The following is an 11,266-nucleotide window of genomic DNA, read 5'->3' on the forward strand; positions in this document are numbered from 1 at the left end:
GGGGGGGGGTCTACTGCCAAGAGCCACATGAACTGCTATATACCACTGTCAAGTAAGGAAGGACCATGAGAAAACATGTGCAAATACAATGTTGTTTGCTCCTATAATGGCTGCAGTTTTATCTCCACAAAGTAGCACTCATTGGGTGCTCAAAAAAGCCTTCACAATGCCGGTTAAGTGGCCAATTCTTGTCCAATGATTGCCAAGTAGTCTAGGGAGCAAACAAGCTAGTGACATGTGCTGGAGACTTAGAGATAAGGTTTGCAGAAAATGGTGCAATTTTTATTGAACATGCTATTGTGTTTGTTGAACAAAATGGCTACTATGGAGCCTCAAGCAAGCTCAAACAAATATCCTTTACTACTTGGAAGAAGCCTAAGAAGACCAGGAGGAGCCTGGATGGGTCCACAGTTTCTCAGACTTGCGTGTAGCTGCAAGTATTGAGGGTCGAGGCCTATGGACCAAGAGTGAGTTGACTCTGCCGGCTCCTACCAAAAAATAGGAGAAAGGAAGGTTTTAACGACCCTACTACACTCTTCGTACCAAGCTCAAGCGTTGAGAGATCCTCTCCTCTCCTCGTCTCTTCGTCGCATTTTCTGCACGACTGCATCGATGGCCGTCTTGCTAGAATCGCTGCGGCTTGCCTGCGACCACAGCTACCGGATGATTGAACCTGCGCTGCAGCAGACGCCTGCGACGGTGGCTGTTGCAGTTCTAGTCATCATAAGCCTCTGGGCTTTGCAGCGATGGCGATCAAGGGAAGGTGCTGCAGCCAGAACTCCGCCGCTGCCTCCTGGCCGCCTGGGGCTTCCTCTCATTGGAGAGACCTTCGAGTTTCTGGGGGGGCTGCGGCGAGGCGTCGGCACGGCCGAGTTCATGGCCAAGCGCGTGGCCCTATACGGCGAGGTCTTCAAGACAAGCCTGCTGGGAGTTCCCACCGTAGTCTTCTCCCACCCTGCAGGCCACAGGCTCCTCTTCACAGGCGAGAATCGGCTCGTGCAGGCGACCTGGCCACGCAGCGTCATCGCTATCCTCGGTCCCCGCGCGCTCAGCTCACTCCAGGGTGATGACGCCAAGAGGATGAGGCAGGCGCTGATGGCTGCGATCTTCCGGCCAGATATGCTGCAGCGCCATGCCCGCTGCGTGGATGCTAGCGTTAGGGCTTTTGTGAGGGAGGAGTGGGAGGGGAAGGATAGGGTTTTGGTGTATCCCTCGATGAAGGGCTTCCTGTTCTCCCTCGCATGCAATCTTCTGGTTGGCAGGCAGCGGGTGAATCAAGATGACGGAGAGGAAAAGACCTTGCAGGAGCTCTTCACCACCGTTGTGAAGGGCATGTTCGGTCTGCCTATCGCTGTGCCTGCCACAGGCTTTGCCAGATCCATGGCTGCAGCACGCGTCCTGCGGTCGAAATTCCAATCCTGGATAGATGAGAGGAGAATGGACCTCTCCCTTGGCAGGGCCTCCCCCAATGAGGATCTCCTCTCTTGCCTCCTGACCTACCGCCATGATGATGGCACCCCCCTGTCTGATGAAGATATCAAGGACAACATCCTGTTGATGCTCTTTGCTGGCCATGACACCACCACCGTTCTTGCTACACTCGTGTGCAAGTATCTTGCTGAGAATCCACTTATCTTTGATGAGGTGTTCAAAGGTGAGGCTATGTACCGCATGGCATACCTAAATCAACAGTATATGCACTCTTTAAATGTGTCATGATTTATTACTAAGTCAACTATCAATTTAGTCATGGTGAGACCATGTGCACCATCGTAACTAAATCAACAGTATATAGACTGTCAAATGCATCATCATTTCACCAAAAACTCAACAAACAATTTCATTATCAGGCAACTGGGCGCTTTGATCCTTTCCCCAAATGCTTTATCATGTACATGTGCACCGCCGTAGCCTAATCAACAGTATATACACTGTCAAATGTATCATCATTTCATCACCAAGTCAACCATCCATTTCCTTATCAAGCAGCTGATCAATTCCCTTTCCCCAAGGGTGGAATTTCATCTTGCTAGATAACAAGACCCTGATGCTTGGGCCTGTTTACTGAATGTGTGCAGAGAATAAGGACATTGCTGCACGCAAGCATGTTGATGAGCCTCTAAATTGGACAGATATCCAAGACATGAAACTGTCGTGGAGAGTGCTGCAAGAGACCTTGAGGATACAACCACCCATTGAAGGCTCCTTTAGAGTGGCTCTTCAGGACTTTGAATTCGATGGCTTCACGATTCCAAAAGGATGGAAGGTAACATAAACACAAATTATTTGTCTGCCACTACTGACTCTATAATTTATAGTGTTATGACGATCTGTGGCCTCAGCACCTCCACTGTCCAAATCACAACCGGTTTTTGATGGCTAGCTGTGTCGAGCGAACTAACGGAATTATCTTCCATTGACGATCATGAATTGTGTCGCCTTTAGAATTCTAGGTACGAGAAGGTGAGCAGTGACTCTTCTAAGTCCTTGCATGTGATTCTGAGCCCAAATGGTATTTGGACTAGCAAAAATGTTCATGGAGTGATTGCAAGAGCTGCGTCATGCCCAAGTCCATTCACTTGGACTTGTAGTAACGAAAGTAAAGGTATCACAGCCACACTCTTCCAAACTTAACTTGGACCCCACTACCTCCAACTAGGAGAGAGGCTCTATGTGAGTGCCCTTTTGGAGGGTACTCCCTTGACTTCCAAAGCTTTCCACATGTTGCATTTGTGGTTTTGCTAGTGTGTGATTTCTCTCTCCTCCAACTCTTCGATCTCTGGGAACTCTCTCTCCTACTACATACTCTTAATTTGACAACATTGCCAATGAATGTGAACTTGTGCATGGCTAAGGAATCTTGGGCTACCTATTCTTGCACCACTAGTTTATTCACCTATGCAAGACTAGGCTTTGAGCCCAGATACACTATATGAGATCTTTGAAGCCCAAAGTAGGATGTTGAACAAGCAAATGCCAATATATGACAAGATATTTGAAGCTTCATCAATGTGAGGAGGGGATGGCGTCTTTTAGAGTGTGCATTTGGGTGTATCAATGGACAATCTTATTAGACAAGACCTTCTAAGATCAAGGGTGTAGCCCAACCTTATGAGATACAATCTTTTGAGATTTTGGGGTGTAGCCCAAGTGATGAAACTTGTGGATACTAATGATGCATGTAGCCCAACTGGTGAAGCTTGTGAATACAAATACATGAATTGCTCCTCAAAGGGATTGTCCACATCGAAAACCTTTCGAGATTTTTGGTGTAGCTCAATTGGTGGAGCTTGTGAATACAAATATGTGAGTATGATCCTCAAAGGGATTTTCCTCAAAGGGATTGTCCACATCGAAAACCTTTCGAGATTTTTGGTGTAGCTCAATTGGTGGAGCTTGTGAATACAAATACATAAGTATGATCCTAGCCTTCTCAAAGGGATTGTCCTCATAAAAAATGTTTGCATTTAAAGAACAAAAACACAACTCCTTGAATTGAGATTATTGGTTAAACTTGCTTGAGATAAACCTTGAATATTGTAAGGTTTAGTTGAAAGCTCCATGAAACTATGGTAGATTTTTAAGGATATTCTCAAGCCTCCTCTCACATTCCTCAGTGTGCCTTCAATGGGGAACCTTTCTTAATCAACCAAATGTATCCTCATGGATAGAAGACAATGTTAAGTTTTAGATGATATGAAACAAGGATCTACTTGCCAAGTTGCATTCTTTATACATATGGAGACAACCCTTAAATTACAACAGATAATCTATATGGGAAAGGCATGCATTAGAAACTATGCCTATTTGAGTTTTACATTGCAAAAAAGTACTTTTTGTATGTCCAACATGATTCCTATTCATAGACAAAGCATGGTTGGAGTTGGAAAGTTCCTTCTCACTATAATAATAGATTTTACTAACACTTTTTGTATAAATCTAGGTAAACATGTAGAAGCTTGCTTTTTTCTAATATTAGGTGATTCAAAGATAACAATATACACCATAAGATATCTTCGCTTTAATGAAGGATTTGTCAACTTTTTATGTTACGACTTATGTCTCAATAGTCTTTCTTGATATATTGTACAAAAGAAAATCTCTTACTAAAAATATAAACATGTTGCATCCAATAGTATGTATTTTAGTAGTGTCAAAGATGAAAAAAGTAAGCTGCTTACTCAAGCTTTTGTCCATTTGCTATTTGTTTACATTAAGAGTTTACTTTATTCTTTCCTATGGTGGTAGATCTATTGGGCCCCGAACTCCACACATTTGAACCCCAAATATTTTCCAGACCCATTCAAGTTTGATCCCTCACGCTTTGATGGCAAAGGGTCGATTCCCTATACATACCTACCATTTGGTGGAGGGCCAAGAATGTGCATAGGTAATGAGTTTGCACGTATGGAAGTACTAATCCTTCTCCATCACCTTGTAACTCGGTTTAAATGGAAGCTAGTAGATCCTCATGAAAAAATACGAGTCTCTCCAATGCCCATTCCCTCAAAAGGGCTTCCAATTGACCTTGAGCCACGCACCTATTAGGCTTCATTTGATTGGAGACTTATACCTTTTTTAGTGAGCTTGTCTATGATTTAGACAATCGTTGTTAAGAAAATTATTATATATCACATGCATTCAAGTCTATAAAATTTTCAATTTTTACATTTTTTAGGTAATTTAGATTCCTTAGTATAGAGAATGCCTTTTTATGAAAGGGTATCTATATGTATATTTTTATCTCTAGATTTAGACAAACTCTCTAAACAAGAATCTATATAAATGTATTTCCTATGTACTTATAGGTCACTAGGGCAAAAAATGCTTCAAAAAAAGCACTTGTAAAAAAATGATTAAGTTGCTAATTAGTTGAGATTTTGAAAGAATGAAACCATCAAGTTTGGTCACTCAGATGTGATTAATGAGAAAATATTTGATTTATTAAAGGGGTTAGTCATTAATTGCCCTCATTTTTAAAAATATGTCAAGGTTACATTTTTTGTCATTTTTGTCTTGAAACTTGGGAGATTTTGTATTTTTTAGATACTTGCACCAAAATCGTGTTTGTTTATTTCTATGTCTTCTTTTTACACACCATTTCTTTCAACATTCTCTTTCGTCATTCTCTTCTTTGCACTTGCTTTCTTATTACTATGAGATTCATTTGTGATTGATTTGCTTAAATATTTAGCAATACCTCTTTAAGTAATACAAATGCAAGCAAATGCAAGTACAGAAATTCAATTAGATTCGATTTATACAACTTGGAGAAGTATATATTATCAAGTACTAACAAATGAGATGGAGGTTAACAGATTGCGAATACAAGGAAAAAACATATACATTTATGGATGGATGAAAATATTTATCCCAAGGACATGTCCACAGATAAACCTTATCCTTTTTTCAATATTCATGACTACATAAGATATGTTGGAGAAGGTTATAATGGGATGCTTGGCTATTGTACAAATACATGGTTTGCATCTTATATATACATGGCTCAAATACACAAAATAAAAAAAGTATTATTAGTTTCATAAATATGTATTTTCGAGCTAACGGATAAGATTTGACATTGTAAAAAATGCTAGTAAGTCATGATAAAATAAGCTAACATGCTTGAAAGAAACTCTAATAGGATTCAAAGAACAATTAAAAAATATAACTAGCTTGTGTGAGAGAGTAAAGACAAGAAGACTAAATCTTGTAAAGAAATATATCTCTTAACATATCGCGCATTAATATCCGAGAGTCAAGAGAGAATCAATCTTTTAAAAGAGACCATGAATAAGAAAGATATTTTTAAGGATTCTTAAGTCAACTTGGAATGTGGATTTGAGAGACCCAACACTCAAAGAATTGGTAAAGGACTTAAAAGAACACAGTAAAACTAAATGAAATTGTAGAGACATTTGATGTTGTGGATATTAGTTGAAAAGGTTATTATGTTATCTCTAGATTATGGTTTAAAAATCTTAAATGTAATAGAATAAATGCATTTGAATTGCCTCGGGCCCTTGTAGTATAAGTTGCAAGGACTATTATGAATTATAATATTTCACATGTTTTGTGGGGAATACATTTATATTGAAGGGTCTATGCCATACGAAAATCCAAAAAGAAAATCTATTTTTGGAAACAATGCATTTAACAATATATGGATTGATTTAAAAAGAGTGCAGATTACAATGGTCCACATGTATAAACTCATGGTAAAGAAATGTCACGGTGTTTTGAAGTTTGCTTTGAAGTTAGATGAAAAATAGATTCAAAAAGGACAAAAGATAGAAAGAGTCAGCATTTTCATTATGAACATGGCATTAAACTACAGCAATGGTGGGGATCAAGCACCACTGCATAAATTTTAGTCTAAGATGGAGATTTGGTGGATTAGTGTAGCATAGATACCAATTTAGAATCATCAAACATTGAAATGGTTATTCATTTATACAAGTATTTCAAACATTATTAAGTCTCAAAGTGAAAGAGAAATGTTGGTGGTTGATGGGATTGGTAATTTTGACACAAAACCACACATGAGTGTCGACTTAAAAATTATCAGATGTATGCTTGGAATATGCAATGAAAAAAATGTAAAATATCCTTGTATTTATAGCATGGAAAGTGTTGGATCCAAATATTGGAGCAACTTGTGCCACAAAAGAAGAGCCCTAAACTAGAGACTATAGATTCGAGTAAATTTAAAAATATAGAAGACATATAAGATTCAATTCTTCTTAGAAATGTTCATATTTGTACTTTACATTATCTAAAAATCTGCTCTCGCCAAGCCATGATACTACATTATAGCTCTTCCTTTCAAAGTCATATTGAAAAACATCATGAGATGTTTTTGTCATGAATTTGCCAGTTGAACATTAATTTCTGGAACTCACTAGTATGGGGCTCCATATCTTCCTCTACTAACCCATTAAAGATGTGGGTAGAAGGAAACCTAGGGTTGGAAAATTTGGTGTTCCTGCAAGTATTGCAATGGGTTGTGCCATGACAATCGAGTTTGCTCCAGGGGTTTGCATTGGACGGGTTACACTCCTACTCGAAGTAGATTGACCTTTCGAGAAAAGGGGAATGCTAGAGCTTTCTCCTCCCCCTGAAGCTAACTGGGATATTAATTTGGTCAACAAGACATTTCTTTCTCAAAGATATTGGATTATATGCTTAGGAGAATATCTACTAATGATATCAGCTTGCCATCTAGCCCTTTCAGCTATTTCTTGCTATTGAATCTCACCTTGATAGATGAGTGTATTGAAAAATGTAAGGCATTACTCTCGAAAATAGATTTTCATGGAGGTCAAGTTCACTTAAGAAAAGATCCAACACTTTCAGGGAAAAAAAAGATGTCTTGGCTAATGTTTCTATGGGAGGCTCAAAAGCCAGACACTTTTTAGGAAACCATACAAGAAAACATGTGAGCATTACTTGGGAGTATTGGAGAGAGTTGTGTGGAATAACGACAAACATTGCAAGCACCCGTGACTTGTATTTCCAAGGATGAAGGTTTAGAGATACGTCGATGTCGTGGCATATCAGCTCCTACTTTTGGCACCTCCTCTACGCTATGCCCCCAATCAAATATTTTTTTTTGCTCTTCCTATCATTTTCTATCAAGCGTTGATGGCAATGATAAAGCAGACAACAAGGAAAGTTTATTTAAAGAGCAAGGATAGTATACAAGATTAAGGCCAATAGAGATTTCAAAGGCTATTGCTCCTGAGATCCCTCCTACCCTTGGTTTTTCTTGTCTCATGCTATGCAATCAAAGAAATTAAGTGCAGAGATCACTTTGTATTCTTCTCCTACTCAAGGAAAGGTCCATGTGGCTAATGACCAACCCTAAGGTCTTGCTGGACATTCCTCTCCTCCAACTGCCAAGGTTCCAACCTCCCCTAGAGAACCTGTTCAACCAACCAATCAAGCTAGACCCTCTTATGCTCAATGAAGTGAGCCTTCCAAGCTAAGGAGAAAAAGAAGGTCTAGGTTTTACTATATGCAAAAGTGTTTTAGTGAGATAAGAAAGGCCCAAAGAGCTACACAACATGTCATTCCAAAGACTTCTTTTATCAGAATTGTCAATTATATTTCTTCTAGATTATCAAGAGTGTCATCTGAATCTAGTCTTTAAAAGAAATGGCAGCTTACAACGATTCTTTGACTTTAGAAGGTAGTTGAAGATTTTGTTAAGTCTTTAAAAGAAATGGCAACTTACAACGATTCTTTGACTTTATAAGGTAGTTGAAGATTTTGTTATTGACTTTATGAATGATACTTACATTACTGTTGGTTATGCTCATATGATCACCTTGATGAACAAAGATTTTAGTATGGCTAGCAGAATTAGGTACAGGTTCACGACAAGGTATTGAGGCCCTTGCCTATTACTAATAAAAAAGCCTTTGAGATCCTTAAGATTCTTCCAAAATTGTCTAGGAAAGCTAAAGGGCCAAAGATCGAGGATGTGACACATCTATACCCAATAAGGAACACATCCCAATAGGAGTTTTTCTAAGAAGAAAAAAACGTAAGAGATCATAAAAACTGAGGATAAGGTTTGCAAGAGAAAAATCACTTTGCTTGGCTCTATTAATAATAAGAGGATGGGTCAAGTGTATGGAAAAATGATTGTTAACGTTTATTGCACTTCTGAGAAAGAGGACTATGTTAGCATATCTCCTAAGAACAAGTCCATGCTAGTGAAAAAGGATATTTAATTGTCAAATTATAGCTTATTGTTGCATAAGGCATTTTGATTCTAAATTTTTTTAGTATATAGAATGATTGTGCTATTGATTGCAAATAATATCATGTATTTTTTCTATTGGCTTTAGGGTATTGATTGCTTCTCTTAGCCAAGATATCTCTAAATGTATATTTATTGTTGATCCACTATTATTAGTGAATTTTTTTTCAAGATCTGATAGAAACATTGCAATGTTTTTCAAATCTTTTGATTCCATCAGAAACTATTATACATTTTTTCCTTACGTGAAAAAATAAACAATTTTCCAAAAGTGTTAACATATGCTTCTTTGTTGTTATATTTATTTCTTACTAACATTTTTCTTTGCAAAGGACATTGGAGTCTTATATATATCAACGTACTCACTAGATAAATTATCCTCACGAACTCTCTAAATGGTATCCATGGCCAAGCAAAAATGTACATTGAATGAAATGTTGCTTGCTTTTTTGTTAATTATTTATTTTATTTTATTTTATTTTTTAGTTATAAGTTTTCATTTACAATGTTGGAAGGCTCGTGACTACCCTCTTGGATACCATATATAAGGATATTGCTGATCTTGAAAGACCATACAACTTTCTCCAACAAAAAGTACCATTGCAAAGTGATGCACATACTTGTGGATGGAGAGTGATTTCGAATATCTGCACGACAATAGATTCAAAGATACTCAAGATAGATAAGGTGAATGTAAGTCTCTTTTGATATTGTTTCTTTTTTTAGGGACCCTTTTTCAATTTATTAACTTATTACATTTATTCTCATAATGCCATGAATACTCTAACTCATATATGTGGTGGATAAGCAAGTGATGTATTGAGTTGATTTTGAATAGGGCAATCACACCAGTTGATGCCAACTCTCCTCTATAGAAATCTTCAACTAAGGATAAGGGCAAGGGCAATGGCAATGGCAATGGAAAGTCATCTGCAATGACTAGTAAGGCGAACTCCAAAAAGAAAGGAATGACAACACTTTCTCCTCTAAAGTTTGATCCATCTCCTCTTAAGCCTGAAGAGAAGAGAGTACCTATCAAAGCCAAGTTCTTCCAGCAACAACAAAAAAAAAGCCCCTATGAGGAGACTAGAGATCTTTGTAGAAAGCGACGAAAAAGTTACAATGCCAAAGAATGAGAAGGTGTCGGCATTAGGGCCAAAAATACTTCAAAAAATGCCCTTGTAAGAAAATGATTAAGTTGCTCATTAGTTGAGATTTTGGAAGAATAAAACTGCTAAATTTGGTTGCTCAGATGTGATTAATGAGAGAATATTGAATTCATTGAAGAGGTCAGTCATTAATTGTCCCTCATCTTTAATTTATGTCAGGGTCACCTTTTTTACTGTTTTTACCTTGGAACTTTGGAGAATTTGTATTTTCGAGAAATGTCCACCGATATCGCATTTGTCTACTCCCACGTCTTCTTTTCACATGCTCTTTCTCCATTCTCTTCTTTGTGCTCACTTTCTTATCACTGTGAGATTCATTTGTCATTGATATGCTAAAATGTTTAGCAATACCTCTGCAAGTAATACAGATGCGAGCACATGCAAGTACAAACTTACCATCCAACTAGATCCAATTTATTCATCTTAGAGAAGTATACATCGTCGAGTACTAATAGATGAGATGGAGGCCAATAGATTGCGAAATCGAGGAAAGAAACATATAGATTTGTGGGTGGATGGAAATATTTATCCCAAGGATCCTTCAACAGGTAATAAACCTCCTAATTTTTTTAATATTCATGACTATGTGAGATATGTTGGGGAAGGCTATAATGGAATGCTTGGCTATTGTAAAAGGTTATACTCTACATCTTACACATACATGGCTTAAATGAATGAAATGAGAAAAGCATTATTTATTGGACAGACAAGCATCTCTGAGCTTACGAATAAGATTAACGTTCTAGAAAATGCTATTAAGTCATTACAAGACAAGCTAGCACACTTAGAGAAAACTCCAATAGGATTCAGAGAGAGAAAGAGACCATTAAAAAATATAACTAGCTTGTGTGTGTGAGTAAAGAAAAGAAGATTGAATCTTGCAAAAGAAATATGTATCTAGCATGTAGGGCATTAATATTCGAGAGAGTGAGGAGAGAATCAGACTTTTAAAAGAGACCATGAATAAGAATGATAGTTTGAGGATTCTTAATTCACCTCAAAATATGGATTTGAGAGGCCCAACTCTCAAAGAATTAGTCAAGAACTTTATAGTAAAACCAAATGAAATTGTAGACATGTAATATTGTGGGCATTAGTTGAAAATGTTATCATGCTATCTCAAGATTATGGTTTAAAAATATAAAATGTAATAGAATAACTGCATTTGGGTTGCCTTGACCCCTTAAAGTATCGCTTGCAAGGACTTCCATGAATCATAAGATTCCATATGTTTTTGGGGAATACATTCATATTGAAGCATCTATGCCAAACAAAAAGACAAAAAGAAAATCTAGTTTTGAATACAATGTGTTTAACAATATATTGGTTG

The 11,266-nt window shown here is 37.7% G+C and overlaps 1 protein-coding gene across 1 annotated transcript; it reads left to right on the forward strand.

Moving 5' to 3' along the window:
* The first annotated feature begins 486 nt into the window (after positions 1 to 486).
* Positions 487 to 4,890, forward strand: LOC148025111 (cytochrome P450 716B1-like). The gene is made up of 3 exons (XM_087694823.1): positions 487 to 1,654; positions 2,079 to 2,266; positions 4,249 to 4,890. The coding sequence occupies exons 1-3, from the start codon at positions 613 to 615 to the stop codon at positions 4,546 to 4,548; spliced, it is 1,530 nt and encodes a 509-aa protein (XP_087550949.1). The 5' UTR covers positions 487 to 612; the 3' UTR covers positions 4,549 to 4,890.
* The last annotated feature ends 6,376 nt before the right edge of the window (positions 4,891 to 11,266 follow it).

Source organism: Lygodium microphyllum, chromosome 15 (genome assembly GCF_053477565.2).
Source record: "Lygodium microphyllum isolate KBCC chromosome 15, Lygodium_microphyllum_v1.1.10, whole genome shotgun sequence".
NCBI lineage: Eukaryota > Viridiplantae > Streptophyta > Polypodiopsida > Schizaeales > Lygodiaceae > Lygodium > Lygodium microphyllum.

Coding starts and splice junctions, on each gene's coding strand:
- LOC148025111 (XM_087694823.1), top strand. CDS start 613: ATGGCCGTCTTGCTAGAATCGCTGCGGCTTGCCTGCGACCACAGCTAC. Junction 1,655..2,078: donor CTTTGATGAGGTGTTCAAAG/GTGAGGCTATGT, acceptor GAATGTGTGCAG/AGAATAAGGACATTGCTGCA. Junction 2,267..4,248: donor CGATTCCAAAAGGATGGAAG/GTAACATAAACA, acceptor CTATGGTGGTAG/ATCTATTGGGCCCCGAACTC.